At 34.4% G+C, this 22,069-nt stretch overlaps 1 protein-coding gene across 2 annotated transcripts in view; it reads right to left on the minus strand.

The window, feature by feature from the left end:
• The window catches only part of Prp16 (ATP-dependent RNA helicase l(1)G0007), a 167,631-nt gene that overhangs the window by 77,042 nt on the left and 68,520 nt on the right, over positions 1-22,069 (minus strand). For both annotated transcript variants that reach the window (XM_089701775.1, XM_089701776.1), the window contains 5 exons: positions 8,992-9,171; positions 5,093-5,176; positions 4,412-4,562; positions 3,196-3,293; positions 2,660-2,887 (listed from right to left, as the gene is read on the minus strand). In XM_089701775.1, the coding sequence (XP_089557901.1) occupies positions 2,660-2,887; positions 3,196-3,293; positions 4,412-4,562; positions 5,093-5,176; positions 8,992-9,171 (741 nt within the window). The remainder of the gene's footprint in view (positions 1-2,659; positions 2,888-3,195; positions 3,294-4,411; positions 4,563-5,092; positions 5,177-8,991; positions 9,172-22,069) is intronic.

The following is a 22,069-nucleotide window of genomic DNA, read 5'->3' on the forward strand; positions in this document are numbered from 1 at the left end:
GCGAGTTACTTTAAATATTAATAAGTGCATTCTGCAGCTACAGGAACGTGGAGACTTACTTAAAATGCAGATGAGTGCATTCTGCAGATACAGGAACGTTCAGACTTACTTAAAACATTAATAAGTGCATTCTGCAGCTACAGGAACGTTCAGACTTACTTAAAATACACATGAGTGCATTCTGCAGCTGCAGGAACGTGGAGACTTGCTTAAAACATTAATTAGTTCATTCTGCAAATACAGGAACGTTCAGACTTACTTAAAATACAGATGGGTGCATTCTGCAGCTACAGGAACGTGAAAACTTATTTTAAATATTAATAAGTGCATTCTGCAGCTACAGGAACGTGGAGACTTCCTTAAAATGCAGATGCGTGCATTCTGCAGCTACAGGAACGTGAAAACTTACTTTAAACATTAATTAGTGCATTCTGCAGCTACAGGAACGTGGAGACTTACTTAAAACATTAATTAGTGAATTCTGCAGCTACAGGAACGTGGAAACTTACTTTAAACATTAATTAGTGCAATCTGCAGCTACAGGAACGTGGAGACTTACTTAAAACATTAATTAGTGAATTCTGCAGCTACAGGAACGTGGAAACTTACTTTAAACATTAATTAGTGCATTCTGCAGAAACAGGAACGTTCAGACTTACTTAAAATACAGATGAGTGCATTCTGCAGATACAGGTACGTTCAGACTTACTTAAAATACAGATGAGTGCATTCTGCACCTACAGGAACGTTCAGACTTACTTAAAATACACATGAGTGCATTCTGCAGCTGCAGGAACGTGGAAACTTACTTAAAATATAAATAAGTGCATTCTGCAGCTACAGGAACGTGGAGACTTACTTTAAACATTAATTAGTGCATTCTGCAGCGACAGGAACGTGAAAACTAACTTAAAATGCAGATGAGTGCATTCTGCAGTTATAAGAACGTTCAGACTTACTTAAAATACAGATGAGTGCATTTTGCAGCTACAGGAACGTGGAGACTTACTTTAAATACACATGAGTGCATTCTGCAGCTACAGGAACGTTCAGACTTACTTAAAATACAGATGAATGCATTCTGCAGCTGCAGGAACGTGGAAACTTACTTAAAATATTAATGAGTGCATTCTGCAGCTACAGGAACGTGAAAACTTACTTAAAATATTAATTAGTGCATTCTGCAGCTACAGGAACGTGAAAACTTACTTTAATCATTAATTAGTGCATTCTGCAGCGACAGGAACGTGAAAACTTACTTAAAATACACATGAGTGCATTCTGCAGCTACAGGAACGTGGAGACTTACTTAAAACATTAATTAGTGAATTCTGCAGCTACAGGAACGTGGAAACTTACTTTAAACATTAATTAGTGCATTCTGCAGCGACAGGAACGTGAAAAATAACTTAAAATGCAGATGAGTGCATTCTGCAGCTACAAGAACGTTCAGACTTACTTAAAATACAGATGAGTGCATTTTGCAGCTACAGGAACGTGGCGACTTACTTAAAATACAAATGAGTGCATTCTGCAGCTACAGGATCATGGCGACTTACTTAAAACATTAATAAGTGCATTCTGCAGCTACAGGAACATGGAGACTTACTTAAAATACACATGAGTGTATTCTGCAGCTACAGGAACGTTCAGACTTACTTAAAATACAGATGAATGCATTCTGCAGCTGCAGGAACGTGGAAACTTACTTAAAATATTAATGAGTGCATTCTGCAGCTACAGGAACGTGAAAACTTACTTAAAATATTAATTAGTGCATTCTGCAGCTACAGGAACGTGAAAACTTACTTTAATCATTAATTAGTGCATTCTGCAGCGACAGGAACGTGAAAACTTACTTAAAATACACATGAGTGCATTCTGCAGCTACAGGAACGTGGAGACTTACTTAAAACATTAATTAGTGAATTCTGCAGCTACAGGAACGTGGAAACTTACTTTAAACATTAATTAGTGCATTCTGCAGCGACAGGAACGTGAAAAATAACTTAAAATGCAGATGAGTGCATTCTGCAGCTACAAGAACGTTCAGACTTACTTAAAATACAGATGAGTGCATTTTGCAGCTACAGGAACGTGGCGACTTACTTAAAATACAAATGAGTGCATTCTGCAGCTACAGGATCATGGCGACTTACTTAAAACATTAATAAGTGCATTCTGCAGCTACAGGAACATGGAGACTTACTTAAAATACACATGAGTGCATTCTACAGCTACAGGAACGTTCAGACTTACTAAAAATACAGATGAGTGCATTCTGCAGCTGCAGGAACGTGAAAACTAACTTAAAATATTAATAAGTGCATTCTGCAGCTGCAGGAACGTGGAGACTTACTTAAAACATTAATTAGTGCATTCTGCAGCAACGGGAACGTGAAAACTTATTTAAAACATTAATTAGGGCATTCTGCAGCTACAGGAACGTTGCGATTTACTTAAAACACTAATTAGTGCATTCTGCAGCTACAGGAACGTGGCCACTTACTTAAAACACTAACTAGTGCATTCTGCAGCAACAGGAACGTAGCGACTTACTCAAAACACGTCTCAATGTGTTCTGCAGCTCCAGGAACAAAGGGTCTTACTCTAAACGCTGCATACTACTTCGTCTTTACCCATAAAGCCGCTATTCTACCTGTGGCGGTGGATCCATAAAGTGGAACGCCAATAGATCTTCTACTCCAAGTGATTTCAGCAATAACACGGTGTTAGCGAGGTTAGTGCGTTGTATCTCAGGCACGGTGGCTGATAGCAGTTCGTGTGTGAATTGTCTCTGTGTATAGAGACAGAAGGCTTTCCCAGGACCGGTACGACCAGCACGACCGGCTCGTTGACGGGCATTTGCCTGACTTACTGGGTAGATCTGGAATCAGTTTGTGTAATAAGGTTAGTAATTTATTCTGTATTTGGACGATTAAAAAGCGAATTAAACGTAAATTTTTGACTTGATGTTGACGAAAATAGGTTTGATATCAGTGTCGGATCTAGAGCACGCTATTTAGGACAATATTGATGAAAAATCGTTTTTAAAGTTTTCTAGTTCATTGTCACTTTGAGACATAAAAGAAGCTAAGAAATCGGGCAGAAGAAATATTGATTATTGAGCCCCTACTTTGATTGATTTCTATCATGGTAGGATTTTTAATTATAAAAAAGGGGAAACAATATTACCTGTAGAGCGTCCATACCAATCCTTGGGTTGTAAACTTTCAATTTGCAGTAGCCGCAGTCGATCACATACATTATACCATCAACAGTTAGAGATGTTTCTGTATACAACAAAAAGTGTGAATATATAGGCTTTTATTCCAAATCTTTATCTTATTACTCTATCTGATAGTCAATATCATAAATGAAAAAAGTGTGTTTGTTTCTTTTTTGTCTGTCTTTTACGCCGCAACTGAGCGATTTAATGATAGAAACAAGAGAGTGACATACAGAAAAGAAACAGAAGACACACTCAGGCTACAATACAACAGAGGCTAATTTTTACCCAGGTAAAACATTTAATTCCCATGGAATACCTATGGAAAAGATTAGCAAAGACGTAGGATTCCATCCGTGTGATATAAACAAATCAGTATTTGATACTTCTACACAGTTCTAAAACCTCACATTATATTATACTAGATGCGCCCCGCGGTTTCACCCGCGTTGCTCAGCTCCTGTTGGTATTAGCTTGATGATATAATATAGCCTATAGCCTTCCTCGATAAATGGACTAACTAACACGGACATAATTTTTCAAATCGGACCAGTAGTTCCTGAGATTAGCGCGTTCAAACAAACAAACAAACTCTTCAGCTTTATAATATTAGTATAGATACCAAACAAGTTCATTGTCAGTGAGGTCGAAAACATCCAAAATAGGCTAGTTATTCACTTGTTAACCAAATTGGTCACTTATTCACACCGACAATCCGTATGGAAAGTTACTGGATTGATTGTAATCTTTTTATTTGGCTGTTATTTTTTATAAGATTATGTCTGACTAGTTGAAGCTCGTGGCTTTGCTCGCTCGAACATACATAGAGTAGAAAAAAGGTTGTGCTTTTTCGGGCTGGCCTTAACAATAGATTTTCAAAATTGATCCAGCACTTTCAGATATTACCCGGAACGGAGACCCAAGGAAAGTTTGCAATGATTTATTTACTCCAGATCATCAGAGATATTTCTATAATAAATGCAAGTTATCAGTATTTATTAAAGTAAAAACTAGTATTTTGGATATTATGAACGTTTCAATTTTCCATTCAAGATAAAATAATGACACTACCAGGGCATAAAGCCCTACAATCATTTATTGTGGATTTTTTTAAATCTATTCTTTCAAGCCCCCTTATTAATTTATAATTAATATTCATTCATTCCTTCATTCAATACATACCAGCAATATTAGTAGCCACAATACATTTCCTCTGCCCCGGCGGTGCTCGCTGGAAGATCTTCGCCTGCAAATCCGCGGGTAGTTGGGAATATATCGGCAGTACTGTAAGCGGTGGAGCTGTGTCTAGGTCGCCTAGTCTTTCCGTTAGCACCTGAAATGTATTTGAGATTTTGTTGTAAACTAGCTGTGCCACGCGGTTTTACCCGCATTGCTCCGCTCCTGTTAGTCTTAGCGTGATGATATATAGCCTATAGCCTGCGTCGATAAATGGGATGTCTAACACCGAACTAATTTTTCAAATCGGACCAGTAGTTCCTGAGATTAGCGCGTTCAAACAAACAAACTTTATAATATTAGTAAGTATAGTATAGATGTGATGTGGTATATCCGCCTTAGGTTTGGTGTCAACAACTAAAATGATATTAATGTCCACTGTCCTCTGAGTTAAGTAAATGTTGAAATACATAGATGTAGAGGCATGAGAAATAAAAAAAAGGCTTTGTGCGAATTAGCATAAAACGACTCTGGAACAAACAACTTATTGAACTTTTTATGTTATTTTTTTACACATAAAGTATTGTCCTTTATGCAATTAAGTAACAGCTTGCACAATATAATTTCTTACATATTAAAAAAATTCGCTAATCATATAAATATGGCATACATTTTATTATTATTTACCTCACAAGTGACTTCAATGTCTTCTTGACCCGGCATGAAGATGAGGATGTCTCCTTCGTCAGGCTGCAGATGAATTTGAAGAGCCTTCGCAGAAAAATTTACTTTAATATATAGCTATGAAGACTTTATTTTGTACATATACAGTCAGTTACTTAAATTATAGTTTTTCCTTTTCTTAAGGAGAGGAAAATTTAAGTTTTTATAATATGCGTGTAATGGATGAATTCAAAAGCTACTAGAACGATTTTGATAAAAATTTCATCAAAAGATAGCTTACATTATATAGCTTTATTTCGATGTTATATTAAGACGATAAATATCAATTAAAAGTTTTAACCATCCAACCCAGAGCGACGGAAGTTTCTCAATACTTTTTCAGAATAAAAAGAAATCCATTTCATAACAATCCCCACGAAAGGTCAAGACCACTGACCAGATATTACTCAACAAAATGACGGTTATTGTCGCCGTATGACCCCTCACAGTGACGTCAAAACGGAGTGGGACCACGGCATGCGACCTTGAAATACGTATGTGAAAATATTTTACACCGTTTCTTTATTGGCCAATATTCGCAAATGTTTCAGAGATTTGGCCATGATTAGAGAATAATTTGTTCAATACTCTTTAGTTACTTTTTTGGCGAATGATAGGAAAATTATTAGGGAGTTTAAACATTGTGAGCTACTATACTATCAGTAAGCTTGGAAATAAAATATGCAAAAGGCTTTGTTTTTATTTAATAATATATGTATAGATAATAGTTCTGAATGTGTGATCTATTTTGACCTCAGAGAAGATTCTTGTCTTCACATCCACATATCTCTATTGCTATTTTTGCAGCGCGCATTTACTGGAGTGTGGCTTAAAGATCTTTACTGATTTCCAAATTTATTACGCTGCCTAGAAAGCTACCTGTCCTATCCATAACCTTTCTTTCTAGCCAGATATTCAAGGGAAATTATGTTGAAAGGTTCATTCACCTTGTACCTTATTAAAGCATTTTTCAACCACGTGTATTCGCACTCATATAAAGTAGTTATCATTTATACCATTTATACGTTTACCACGGCATTCTCAATGACCGCTATCGGGCTATTAGCTGATTGGTCACACCCACTCGGCTATATTAAACTTCTAATGTTCTATGTGCTAATAAAAAGTACACACTATTGTATGATGTTTTCTAGTTGATAAGTGTTTTTTCTAGAATTATTTAACACTAGCTTTCCGCCCGCGGCTTCGCCCGCGTTTTCAAAGAAAAACCCGTTCCCGTAGGATTTCCGGGATAAAACCTATCCTATGTCCTTTCTCGGGTATCAAAATATCTCTATACCAAATTTCAAATTGGTTCAGTAGTTAAGGCGTGATTGAGTAACAGACAGACAGAGTTACTTTCGCATTTATAATATTAGTATGGATTGTATAAAATATTTCAGTGTGCTGTTCCTCAAGAAGCATGGTAAAAGATTAGATTAGAAATTGATTCTATTTACATTTTTTCTTATAGCTCTGAAAGATCTTAACAAACTAGTCTATCAATTTAAGAAAAAATGCAACAGAAAGTGCACTATTTTGGGAACTGCGATGTAACTGGTAATTGTTAAAAATATGATTCGAAAGTGCTTCTAAAAGAAGTTTATTTGAATAAATAAATGTTTGAGTTTGAGTTTGAACTCACATACACATGTTTAGATTTACGCGTAAAACTTATATATATCAAATAAAAACTAGGCTTTCCTCTCAGTTAGTGAATACATTGAAGGCATTTAAAAAACAAGTAGGTATCAGGTCAAATTCATAAGGTCTCCAGTACACACGTATTAATTTACCTCTGACGTGTTTAGTTCATAAAGCCGTGTTCATTAATTCGTGGTTATTGGATACGGAGTACATTTAATACAGACGACAAGGTCAATTCAATTATCACACCGGTCGATAGCCAATTTCTAGCTGATGTTTATTACCTAAAATGGGTTGATGACGAAGCAATAGCCTGCATGTCAATGACCGAGTTTTCTAAAGAAAAAATTGGTGGATTTCATAGAAAATTCCTGTCATTGCGAAAGCATTTTTTTTGGCGTTAATTGCGTGTTTTGAAGTCAATTTATCTTTTGGGAAAAGGTCCATTTTACTACGAATAACATTAGTTTATAGCTTTGAAGTTGGAATATTCCAGAAACGTTTTTTGAGAAAATAACGGCCAATATATTCGATACACAAGCTAGACAAATAGTGTGATTAATATTGCTAATATAATGTTAATCTAGTGTATATCTGTCTGTCTCCATATGAAACAATATGTTCAAGTAAGTTCAGCAATTTTCTCCTTTACATATAAAGTTTGTTTCCTTTTGAGACATATCTATAAGATTTAATATAGGAAATTGGAGATTACTTCCTAGACAATCTTTCACATACAGTTAAATCTTAAACGTTATACAATATAACTTAAATAAAAAACAAAACAATCCGCTTTAAATCGGTCACGTTTGCAGTTCATTGACATCGCATGAAATCGCAATGAAAATGCATACAATGTTGTATACAAATATAATATCTATTGCATTTGCAATAGGTTATATAATCGCATACAGGTTAACGTATATATAATTGCGTCTATTTATAGATACTATTAGAACGGATGCTATCTAGTAGTGTTCAAGTTAGATTGCGGTTTAGTTATACGTGTTAAAGTAAATGTTATAAGTCCCTTATTATTTATTGCACTGATTTAGTGTAAAGTAAAAGGACCGCCTCCTTGGTACAGTGGTTGACGCATGAGCGTAGAACCGAGGGGTCCTGGGTTGGATTCCCGGTGGAGACGAAGAAAAAAAAATGTCTCGGTCTGGCAGGACACAGAAGGCTGATCACCTACTTGTCCCTAAAGAAAATCGATCAGTGAAACAGATGTATGGATAATGCATCTGCCCCTTACCCCACTAAGGGGACACGGGACTTCACAAAAAAAATGTGTTATGAGATTATTAAATATGTAAAGAAGGATGTTTTGCTTTATTTACTTCTGTTTATATTATCCTATAGGATAAAATAAAATCGCAAAAACATACGCTGCGCATGAGAACCTCCTTCGTTTTTAGGACGTGGAATCTCCGGAAGTTTTTGTTGTCTATAGTATTTTATTGTCTTCATAAATTACTTTTTTTAAAAAGAAACAGTAATGATGTACGAAACATAGCAAGTTCTTGATTTAATTGTATATTGTTGTTTATTAATGATTCACTGTGTATCTACTGACGTGTTTTAAAACCTGTAGCACGTTTTGCATTTGCATTCTATTAAAGAATTTAACCTTATCGTTTTATGACCTCATATGCAAGTAGCACCTTCTTTAACTTGATTCTACATAATGTCAATATATGGGCTAGCAAGTATGTATTTAATTAGGTATGACAAAAGAAACCAATTTTGAACCTATAAATGTAAAAGGGAATGCTTAACGGCTCTCTCTTTTAAAGTCGAGCCAATCTTAAAACTTTTTGTCAAAAAAACGTAAATTATTTGTCACTAGCTGACCCGAAAAACGTTGTTATGTCTTCTTGTTTCGCAAGTTGTCATATCCGTAGCCGTTTCTTGAGTTTGTTCATATAAGATCCTTCTCCTGGCAATAACGAACACATCAAAATAAGAATTATCGCAATCGGTCGAGCCGTTCACCCGTGATGTCGTGACCAAGGGAAATAGGGATTCATTTTTATATGTATACTAGCGGTCCGCCCTGGCTTCGCCCGTGGTACTTACGTTTTCTCTACATAAAAACCATCCTCGTACTTCAAGGAATATAATAAAAAAAGAAATCGGTTCAGCCGTTCTCGAGTTATGCGCTTACCAACACATTTTGCGATTCATTTTTATATATAAGATAGAAGATTTGTTACCTGTTTAACAGCACCATCGACGTAATCCTCACAAACATTCTTCGCAAAGAACGTTTCCACGGGGAACGTGCGTCCGGGAATCTCGAACGTCGGCACGTTTCCGAAGAATGTTGCGAACTTACTGGAGTCCATTGTCGCTGACGTCACGATTAGTTTCAAGTCGGAACGGCGAGCTACCACCTGGAATAAAATTGTATACATAAATATACAAAGTTATTATAACAACATAAGAGAATAGGACAAAAGTATTGTGTAGTTTTTCATACTACGAAAGCGAATAATGAGAGTTTTCAATTTTGCAAGTCGAGATTTTCGAATGGGTGATATCTATTAAAGACTAGATAAAGCTCAAATAGAATTGAAATATTTGCTGTAATACAACATTTGCAACAAAATATCTGAAAGAATATTATTGCGTGTGTTTGTTTGTTGGCAATTTGTTCTCTACCTACATTTAAAACTTTAGGTAGGTACATTAGGTATAGCAAAATGAATAAAATTACTTGTATCGGTCATTATTATTATAAATATGTAATCGTAATTGAAAAAAAATAAGTAAATGTGCAGTTCTAACAAAACGAAATATCATGTTATTCTGTGTCGTCGTTACTAGGTTACGTTGTTGAATTTTGTTGAACTGTCAAATGTTGCCTATTAAAATAGCTCTACTATAAATCTAAAACTGTAAGGAAGAATCCACATTCCTCAAATCCACGTGTAACACGACGAAATTAATTATACATTCAGTTGCGTTATAATTGAATAATTACGTCGATTTCATAGTTCATTGGCATCGTATTCACACATACTTAACAGTTTTTTAATTGTTTGTTTTGATCAGTTTAAAGTCTACATTCGCTTTAGAAGGAATCGAATGTTCTACCTTTTCATAATGGAAAAACTCAAAAGTTACTGAACTGTCTCATATAATTTTAGGTTTTAATTCTGTTGACGCAGCAGTGTATAGACTGCTAACATAGCAGGGGCGGAAAGAGCTGTTATTTTGATCGCCTTTCCTATTAGTATATATGCACGATTGACCATTATATTATAGTTTATCCATTTTTATAAACCAAATATAAACTACCCTAATGGTGGCCGCTTCTTCTAAATTGATGATTGAAAGTAATTTAAAAGAGACAGATATGCAGATTTGTATACAGAATGTTTTGTCTCCATACATATCTAAAGTCATTTCCTTTACCATCAGGTTACATTTCCTTTCCCATCAGGTTGCCTGGTAGAGATTGCTGCTTATGAATAAGGCCGCCTCTTGTACAAATTATGCATTTCTTTTGTATTATTGTTATTTTTTGTCATAAATCAGTTTGTGCAATAAAGTGTTATAAATAAATAAATAAATAAATAAAGTCGTCCACATCAGTCGTTAGAATAAAAAGATCGAATTAAGGCCACCGGATCATCCGAACTCGTATGAAATGCACTATGTATGTAAAGGTAATGATCCTACTACATACATAATGAGGGTAAAACAAATCGTATCATCGGATATCCTTGCAAAAAGCATCAGCAATTAGCTGAGTACTTACCCCCTAAAAAGGAAAACTGGGAAGTGCATGGGATTGCAGTCTGTAGAGCCTTCCGGCACTCCCTTTTACAGTAAAGTTGTAGAGAACAGTTTAATATATCATTGCTTAACGTGGGAAGGTTTTATGTTAAATACATAATAAATAACTTTGTGAAGTGAGACTTAATAATCTAGGTACTTATTGATTGTCAGAAAATTGTTTTTACGTTTATCAATACTGAGACTACTAGATGAAATTACTGACTTTTTTGCCATGCGCTTGGAGAATCATTGAATAGGATGCAGTTTTACATGTAGGCAATGTAAAGAAGATATATTTATATATAGAGGTATACGCCATGTGGGAACTAGGAATTCTTCGTTAGTAGATACTTTTTTAAGTTTTTTTAGAGTGTACCTAGTATATGGAAAGTATATTTCCTGAAGGAGAATTGACGTCATTTACTTAAGAGTCGCTCCAAAAAGATTCAGTTCAAACTTTTCTTAGTGCCCAAACCAGGCCACACAATACCCCATTTTGACGCAGTCGGGTAAAAAAAGCGTAAAACAATCTATTTAAATCTAGTTAAATTATAGCATGAATCATAATAAACCCTTCAGTTTATAATTATAATTGAGTTATTTTTGAAAGTACTAAGAAATCTAAATACTTTTTATTTACTTCTTATCCATTTATTTACGGAAATGGAATACACAAAAAGTAATTGTCCATGTTTATATTACTTGTTCTTTGTATTATATAGTCCTTGAAGAATAACAATAAAGTAATAATATAACGAAACTTTTTTCCAATGAACAAAAAGCATTTGGGAATTCTGTGTTGTTACCTGTTGCGGAAACCAGTGTAGATTATATTGTTAGTTAGGTATTAGAAATTTACGTCAACCTGACTATTACCAGAAGGGTGTGTTCGATCTTTATTGGATAGATTAGATATATATTAGATTAATATTATATGATATAGATATGTATTATAAATGCACAGACCCTAATTTAATCTATATTTTCATGGATACAACGTAATAATATTTTATTTATTTGTTCACAAATTATATTTTAAGTTTGCAGGTAAATTTCCTTAAAACGCTACCTATTTAGTTTTAGAAATAGTGATTAAGTAGGTATATATGCATCTGTAGTTCGCTTCTACAAGGGTAAAAACGAAAAGATAAGACTATATTTCTATCTTTGTAATAAAGCTCTGAATTCAGGGCCGATTTTTCAATGCTTGGATAAAACTTATCCGTCCAATAAAGTATTACACGATAATATTAAAATGTCACGTAAACTGTCAAATACGGGCAATAATAATACGTTTTTAAAATGTTAGTTTTATACATTATTCGACGAATAAGTTTTATCCAAGCATTGAAAAATCGGCCCTTACTAAAATATTTTCTCGCCAATTCATCCATTTATAGAACATGACGTGTTTATTCCTAGCTGTTATGTCGACACTTAATATGGTGTTTAACTTTCACACGCTCGAAGAAAACCGCACGTAATTGCATTGGAAAAGCTGACATGACTGGACATATAGATACACTAATGCAGTTTATAACTCATTTCATCAATGTTAATGCGAATTCTTGTATTGATTTTTAATTTTTATAATATAACTAGCTTCCGCCCGCGACTCCGTACGCGCGGATGTCGGTCTTCGCGTGGATGGTTTATTTCTCCATTTTGAGTAACTCTGACAATGACATCTTATAAATATCTATTGGACCCAAATACGGCTAGGCCTATAATAATACGCAACGTGTGTTCGCGGTTCTACAGAACAACGTCTATGGATAAAACTGAAAAATTAAGATTAATTTTTTTTTACGTATTTTTCCAGGATAAAAAGTATCCTATTTTACGCCCAGGATAATAAGGTATAATTATACCAAGTTTCATCGAAATCGAACCGTTAGTTTTTACGTGATGCCTGAACATACAGACAGACAGACAGACAGACAGACAGACAGACAGACAAAAATTTTCTTAATCACATATTTGGGTTTGGTATCGATCCAGTAACACCCCCTGCTATTTATTTTTTCAATATTTTCAATGTACAGAATTGACCCTTCTACAGATTTATTATATGTATAGATTTTTCAAATCAAATGGTGTGTTTTCGACAAAATTAATAAGAACGGGAATATAATTAAGTTTATAATTTTACTTTCATTATATTTGTGGGTTTGCAAAAATTCTAATACTGCAATTGCATTCTTAATAAATAACTAAATATTAAGTTTTATGCGATAAAACCAGAAAGCACAGTTTTTTATACTTAGTTTTTAAACAAAAAAAGTATCAAAAATTCAACAATGATGCCTTATAGGTACTCCATATACTAACACATAAAACCCTGAACACTTCAAACTAGATCAGCCATTCAAAGAGTCCACACACATACACACTTGGAATACAATAGCATACACGCACACACAACCGTTTATCTCGCGCACCACACATTCCAATGTAACCGTAATACGAACCCAATCACCCAGAAAATTAGGTCGCATTTTCCATGGTACATCAATTTTCTAGCAATTTGCCGATATCGTTAAATCAGTTCAATGGAGAGGTTTTATGAGATTTATTACATTTATGCTTTGGTTCATGAAAAACTGATTATTGTGTACGTAATGAAAGTTTAAATTGGATTGGCGTGAAAATTATTTTATTTTTAAGGGTCATTTTTTAAATGTAAGTGCTTCTTATTTGAGGAAAACAATTTAGCCTAAGAGAGTGGTTTACCTCATGAACTATTTAGAAATAGGACATTTACGTTATCCATATTCCCGTCGCAAAAAATTCCAAGATACATATTCCATTCATATAAATCATAATGTACCTAAATGTTATAATGCACCATCTTATGTAGTAATGTAGTCAAATTTCATCCATATCTGTTTAGCCGTTTTTCCTCTAAGTCAAACAGCAAACGAACATTCATTTAAAATATTTGTTTTCTAGAATACAAATGGGCCACATTTCTACTAATATTATAAATGCGAAAGTTCGTGAGGATGTGTGTGTGTGTGTGTGTGTGTGTGTTTGTTACTCTTTCACGCAAATTCTACTGAATTGATTACAATGAAATTTAGCACACATATAGAATCCCACGGGAACGGGAACTATGCGGGTTTTCCTCTGAAAACGCGGGCGAAGCCGCGGGCGGAAATCTAGTGTTTCTATAATATAATATACGCCATCATATACAGTGATATACAGTACATAATATACAGTGATTAAGGTTAAATACGTTATAAATAACACCACATGATACAATAAAGTTAATATGAGTAGAGACAGGTGTATTATGTTGACCCAAAATATGTAAATTATAATCAAGCTTATAGAACTCATAAAAAATGGTCGTCAAAAATAATATCAAAGTTAAGATAATCAAATTCGTTGATAAATTTTGTCCTAATAAAATTATAAAGAGAAAGTTTGTGATGATTTATATATATATGTATATTAAAAAAAAATAAAGACGTGTGGCACTCGGGGACTGCCGCGGTAAAGCTATTGCCTATTGCATAGCATGCCTTCAAGCCACACCTCCGAGCCCGTCGGAGTGGGGAGCGTGAGGTTTTTTTCGTTACGGAATTTCTCGATTCGGTCCCCGCGCTCAAGGCCCGCGATAGAAGCTATGCAATAGCTTAAAAACTACTTACTTGACGAATTGAAACTTTATAGTGATATAGGTTATGTTAGTTATGTTAGTACATTAGAATAACACATGAGCTATAGAAATAGGTACCTACATACTTGATTTTGTTCGTGGGTTCGTCTGCATGTGAAACCGCGCGGCACAGCTAGTAAATTATACGTAATCTAGCTTATAGCACTTATAAACAAAGCTGGACAAAGAATAATATCAAAACTTAGGAAATCCAATTTTTGTTGAAGTTTATCTCTAGGGCTTCAAGAAACTTTTAATTGGGAAGATAAGTTTGAATACAAATGGATTTTTATTCTATTAGAATTTTTATTATAATTTGACTACTGGCAGCATTGAGTATTAAACTTTTAAAATAACGCTCTCTCTCTCCATAGTAAAATAATATAAATAAATTAAAAAAGTAGATCACACATTTGGCTGCAGGAAAAAAAACGAATAAAAATCCTTAAGCGCCAGAGTCAACGTAGTATACATCTATAATTTACATAATTTTCATAACATTCAAAAAAAGAACACAAAAAATAATATAAACTGTGATGTCACGATCATAAAACAGCACATTGATTGGCTGACGAGCCCCCAGTCACGCGTGCATAGAATTTCGAGCTTGCTCAGATTTAAATTTAGAACCGCGCCCAGTAATTTTAAATAGAATTAATACAGGATTCGATATTTAAATTGTAATGGTTGTGCCAGAGTTTAAAACTGCCAAGAGTATAAAATTATAGCACATTACAGGTCGCGTTGTACGACATAAATTATAGTAAAAAATTGAATTAAAATCTGTCCGTTTAAAGTGGATCAACATTTACGCGAAAGGAGTCAGTTACATACAAACATACAGGCTAATAAAAGCGTATTAAATCTGATTCTAATATTATTGATGGATATGTAATATGTATGTGCATATCGGATAAGGACGTTGACAACCTTATTATAAAGCCCGACTCAGGAATCAGAGACAGAAACCTCATCTATACGTAATAAACGATTTCTTCACAAGCATTTGATTCATCACTACATAGTATAAAACAAAGTCGCTTTTCTGTCCCTATGTCCCTTTGTATACTTTAAAGTACGCATCGGATTTTGATGCGGTTTTTAATAGATAGAGTGATCGAAGAGGAAGGTTTATATTATGTATAATTAATTATATATTAGGTTTTAGATACAGCGGGCGAAGCCGCGGGTGGAAAGCTAGTTTATGTTTTAATTGTCTTGATGACAATCTAAAACACTTTCAAATATCAGTGACCCCAATATTTAAATAAAACAACGGCATATAATCGAAAACGTAAACACTATAGATTATGACGTCACAGTCATAAATTGTCGCAGAATTGGCAGCCGAGCCTCCTGTTTGTAAAAAGTTGCTCAGATACCGATATAGAAAGCCCGCGTTTATTGTCTCTATTAGAAATTTAAATAACACGGTATATTTAATCTTTTTAACCTTTGATAAAAGAGAATAATTTGTTAAATCGCATTAATTTTAGTTTATAGCTTTGCGCTATTACGAATTAGTTTACATGTTAATTTTGGGTTCGCAAAAAACTAAAATTTACAATGTATATTTATTTATTTTACTTCTCACATTAAGTATTTGGAATTGAAATCTTTATTACAAGTAGTACCTACTAATGTTTAAACTTTAAACATATGTTTGACTAGCTTCCGCCCGCGACTCCGTCCGCGCGGATGTAGGTTTTCGCGTGGTTGGTTGTGTGCATGGTTTATTTCTCCATTTTGAATAACTCTGACAATAACATCTTATAAATATCTATTGGACTCAAATATAGCTAGGCCTATAATAATACCCAACGTGTGTTCGCTGTTCTACAGAACAACGTCTATGGATAAAACTGAAAAATTAAGATTATTTTTTTTCTTCGTATTTTTTCAGGATAAAAAGTATCCTATTTTACGCCCAGGATAATAAGGTATAATTATACCAAGTTTCATCGAAATCGAACCGTTAGTTTTCACGTGATGTCTTCACATACAGACAGACAGACAGACAGACAGACAGACAGACAGACAGACAGACAGACAGACAAAAATTTTTTTAATCACATATTTGGGTTTGGTATCGATCCAGTAACACCCCCTGCTATTTATTTTTTCAATATTTTCAATGTACAGAATTGACCCTTCTACAGATTTATTATATGTATAGATAAAATATCCTCACATTAGGTATATATCCATACTAATATTATAAATGCGAAAGTAACTCTGTCTGTCTGTCTGTTACTCAATCACGCCTAAACTACTGAACCAATTTGCATGAAATTTGGTATGGAGATATTTTGATATCCGAGAAAGGACATAGGCTACCTTTTATTGCGAAATATGTACCACGGGCGAAGCCGGGGCGGACCTCTAGTAAATAATAAATATGAATTGTTTATGTCACAATTTTAAAAGTAACTAAAAGAACTAATTAAATTTAAAAGGAACTGTTATGATTGCATGAAATAAAGTTATTTTTTTATTTATTTATTAGTAGATATCACAATTTTCTCGACCAGGGTCCACAGGATAAGAAGATGACGTCAACGATTACGAAAATACTCTGTGTACGTGACATCAGCTTGGTTAAAAGATCACGAATTAGAATTAATTTCCTATTTAATTACTTTAGCTTAATGTTTTTATAATTGTTAAAAACTAAGAAATATATAGAAAAATTAATATCCGATAATGAGGGACGATTATATATAAATTAATGAATTAAGGGAATTCCCTCCATTGACGTTGGTTCCTACTCAAAAATCAAAGACTTTTTCACTTTTTTAATGGAAATAGATGTATATAAGCGAACAATAGTTATTTTATCAACAGCAGTTATAAAACCATTTTGTGTTATGCCTATAAACCTCAAAAATTGAAAAAAAAACACAAGTTCATTTACCAGCGTATTGAAAATCAATTCAGGAGAATTCGTGCCTCAATCTTTATTATATAACGAGTCATTGAACTTTCCGTAACAACAGGAAAATAATGAATTACGAAACATTTAAATACAATCGATTTATATTATACTAGATTTCCGCCCGCGGCTTCGCCCGCGCAGTCAAAGAAAAACCCGCATAGTTCCCGTTCCCATGGGATTTCCGGGATTGCGTCATTTTCCCGGGATAAAAAGTAGCCTATGTCCTTTCTCGGGTATCAAAATATATCCATATTCCATACCAAATTTCATGAAAATTGGTTCAGTAGTTTAGGCGTGATTGAGTAACAGACAGACAGACAGAGTTACTTTCGCATTTATAATATTATAGTATGGATTTAGTTAAGTATTAATTCATATTTGTAAGTACATAATATACGCAAAGATTGTGGTATGTATCCTATTGTTGTTGCATCGTGGTATTCCCAGATAATGCATGGTTACGATGGCTATTATAAACTTTTCCTTATCACATTATTTTTAAATATAATCTTTTATTAAAGCGCTATAGTACACAATAGTAGTTATTCCAAAAATTTGTTCAAGTCTATATATTTTACATGTGTGAATTTACAACTCAATCTCAAACCATCGTCAAATATTAAGAATGTCCGTTTTAAAGCATTATTTTTAACATCGTTAATAAAATGGTAACTTTCTATCAAAGCTCTACTTTAGCCATAATAACATTGGATAGCCAACTAAGCAGTGGCTTACAAAAAAGGAATGCGCTAGCGACTGGCGTCAGTGATTCAGAGATGGCGTCACCAGACCCATATGGGGATAAATGAATGGACAGAGACGTGGTAATCACACTTAGATTTTATCCTGTCGATTAAAATACTATCTGCTTTTATTGGGTTAAGAAATGACTTGGTTATTAAGAGCCTAATGTTCTTCTAAAGATCATTTTTCGTAAGGTTAAATTAATTTATTCAACTGTTTCGATATTTCTTTTGATTAAGGGCTGATTTTTCAATCCTTGGATAAAACTTATTCGTCGATTAATGTATAAAACTACCATTTTAAAAACGTATTCTAATTGTCCGTATTTGACAGTTTACGTGACATTTTAATATTATCGTGTAATACTTTATAGGACGGATAAGTTTTAACCGAGCATTGAAAAATCGGCCCTAAGCGAACACAGGAATACGAAGCTTTACTAATATACGCAAGCATTAGGTATAGAGAAGATAATATTTGTCACTGGACTTGACCCAGAGTCAAATTTTGACTTTACCTGTTTATTTACAGCAGGAGGTAATAAAATAAACAAATACAGAGGTACAATCATTGGAAAAATATCTCTCAGACGCCCACCAGACGCCTGGTTACCTAACAAAGGGACATAACAATACAACAAAAGAATTTGGAGCGCGTTCGTCTCGCTCCAAAAACTACGCATAGGCGTTTCGTAAACACGCCGTAGACATTAGTGGAAAAACATCTATTTTCGTCGCTAAATATAAAATTAATTATCTACCTATTCATTAACGTATTTTTAATTTCAAACAGCATAGTTTGTTCACGCCTAATATTATAAAGCAGAAGAGTTTGTTTGTTTGTTTAAACGCGCTAATCTAGGGAACTATTGGTCCGATTTGAAAAACTCTTTCGGTGTTAGATAGCTCATTTACCGAGGAAGGCTATAGGTTATATAATATTATCACGCTAGGACCAACAGGAGTGGAGCCACGGGGGTGAAACCGCGCGGAGCAGCTAGTATTGGATATTTTCGCTTTGTCGAGGTAATGAAACGTTTGTCTGTGATTTGTTCATCTAATAGTATTTCATTGTGTTTAATTCGTTTTCATTACAAAGGGAATGTAATATCTTTCTTTCGTTAAATGTATTGATAAAGCTTATTTCCTTTCACTTTGGCTAGAACACTAAGGGCCGATTTTTCAATGCTTGGATAAAACTTATCCGTCCAATAAAGTATTACACGATAATATTAAAATGTCACGTATACTGTCAAATACGGGCAATTAGAATACGTTTTTAAAATGGTAGTTTTATACATTATTCGACAAATAAGTTTTATGCAAGCATTGAAAAATCGGCCCTAAATTATCGAATGGCATCCCAAAACGTTCCCAATTTAGTCTCTTTATGACTGTCATATCCACGATGTTATATCAACAGTAACATGCTGAAACGGCCGTTCATATCCCAACAATCAAAAAGGAAATCAGAAAGGAAGAACATATAAATTCCCCACATAAGCAAATAGTGGAAACAAAGGAGAGGTCAATGAACCGATAAATCTTGCCAATTTGGCTTCAGAGCTTCATCTTTGTGACTTGGCGACGGGAGTCGTTTTGACTCATCCACGGGAGCCTTTTAATATTCAGCCATTGTTTTCATATCCGTAAAGCTTTGGATAAAATATATGGTGACGGAATTAATATGTTTATGATACGCGACTATGGTTAAAAGAAAGTTCTTTTTAACATTTTGAGATTAATGTAAGATTTATGAAATGTTCTCGAAACGAAAAATATGGAAGACTTACACGTAAATGACAAAAAGTAGTTTGTGGTATAGACCCACAAAATTCAATAGATCTCTTAGCAATTTTCTGAATAAGTACATATTATATTATGATAAACTAGCGGTCCGCCCCGGCTTCGCCCGTGGTACATGTTTACGTTTTCTCTAGGTACATAAGAACCATCCTCGTATTTCAAGGAATATAATAAAAAAAGAATTATCGAAATCGGTTCAGCCGTTCTCGAGTTATGCGCTTACCAACAAATTTTGCATTTTTATATACAGGGTGTCCCAAAAAGTAGTGATGAACGGAAGCTGGGAGGTAGAGGACCTAGAGGGCTATCCGAATCACCCCCATGTATGTTATGCGATTTTTCGTATTTTCGGAGTTATGACGTTTTTTTTCAATTTTTCACCTATCGCCGAGTACGATGATATTTTCACTCATGGTGACGTCAATTATTGCGCTAGATGCTTGATTTTTTTTTGCTAAGCTAAAAGATAGGCCAATTCAGTATGGTAACATTTACTATCGTTAGATCTTTATCTAAATGCCAAGAAAGATAAAATTACACAGTATGTTCACCACTTAAAGGGCCCGTAAAAAAATAAAATCACATGAAAATCTGTGTGAAAATCTCTGTGAAATTCTCCGTGTGAAAATCACTGTGAAATTCTCCGTGTGAAAATATCTGTGTGAAAATCTCTGTGTGAAAATCTCTTTGTGAAAATCTGTGTGAAAATCTCTGTGTGAAAATCTCTGTGTGAAAATCTCTGTGTGAAAATCTCTGTGACTATCTCCGTGTGAAAATCTGTGTGAAAATCTCTGTGTGAAAATCACTGTGAAATTCTCCGTGTGAAAATATCTGTGTGAAAATCTCTGTGTGAAAATCTCTTTGTGAAAATCTGTGTGAAAATCTCTGTGTGAAAATCTCTGTGTGAAAATCTCTGTGACTATCTCCGTGTGAAAATCTGTGTTTAAATCTCGGTGTGAAAATATTTGTGTGAATATCTCTGTGTGAAAATCTCTGTGAAAATCTCTGTGAAAATCTCTGTGTGAAAATCTCTGTGTGAAAATCTCTGTGTGAAAATCTCTGTGTGAAAATCTCTGTGAAAATCTCTGTGTGAAAGTCTCTGTGTGAAAGTCTCTGTGTGAAAGTCTCTGTGTGAAAGAATCTGTGTGAAAGTCTCTGTGTGAAACTTGAAAGTCTCTGTGTGAAAATCTCTGTGTGAAAATGTCTGTGTGAAAATCTGTGTGAAAATCTCTGTGAAAATCTCTGTGTGAAAATCTCTGTGTGAAAATCACTGTGTGAAAATCTCTGTGTGAAAATCTCTGTGTGAAAATCTCTGTGTGAAAATCTGTGTGAAAATCTGTGTGAAAATCTCTGTGTGAAAATCTGTGTGAAAATCTCTGTGTGAAAATCTCTGTGTGAAAATCTCTGTGTGAAAATCTCTGTGACTATCTCCGTGTGAAAATCTGTGTTTAAATCTCGGTGTGAAAATATTTGTGTGAATATCTCTGTGTGAAAATCTCTGTGAAAATCTCTGTGTGAAAATCTCTGTGAAAATCTCTGTGTGAAAGTCTCTGTGTGAAAGTCTCTGTGTGAAAATCACTGTGTGAAAATCTCTGTGTGAAAATCTCTGTGTGAAAATCTGTGTGAAAATCTCTGTGTGAAAATCTCTGTGTGAAAATCCCTGTGTGAAAATCTCTGTGTGAAAATATCTGTGTGAAAATCTCTGTGTGAAAATCTCTGTGTGAAAATCTCTGTGTGAAAATCTCTGTGTGAAAATCTCTGTGTGAAAATCTCTGTGTGAAAATCTCTGTGTGAAAATCTCTGTGTGAAAATCTCTGTGTGAAAATCTCTGTGTGAAAATCTCTGTGTGAAAATCTCTGTGTGAAAATCTCTGTGTGAAAATCTCTGTGTGAAAATCTCTGTGTGAAAATCTCTGTGTGAAAATCTCTGTGTGAAAATCTCTGTGTGAAAATCTCTGTGTGAAAATCTCTGTGTGAAAATCTCTGTGTGAAAATCTCTGTGTGAAAATCTCTGTGTGAAAATCTCTGTGTGAAAATCTCTGTGTGAAAATCTCTGTGTGAAAATCTCTGTGTGAAAATCTCTGTGTGAAAATCTCTGTGTGAAAATCTCTGTGTGAAAATCTCTGTGTGAAAATCTCTGTGTGAAAATCTCTGTGTGAAAATCTCTGTGTGAAAATCTCTGTGTGAAAATCTCTGTGTGAAAATCTCTGTGTGAAAATCTCTGTGTGAAAATCTCTGTGTGAAAATCTGTGCCTGTCGCTCGCGACTGCGCTCGCGACAGGCACAGATTTTCAATAACACAGTGACATTTGGCTTACAGTTGTGCGTAGCAGAGAGTTATATTACGTGATGGTCATA

This window comes from Colias philodice, chromosome 12 (genome assembly GCF_061535455.1).
Source record: "Colias philodice isolate Cphi_HAF_F1 chromosome 12, ilColPhil1 Martin Lab GWU primary, whole genome shotgun sequence".
In the NCBI taxonomy this organism is placed as follows: domain Eukaryota; kingdom Metazoa; phylum Arthropoda; class Insecta; order Lepidoptera; family Pieridae; genus Colias; species Colias philodice.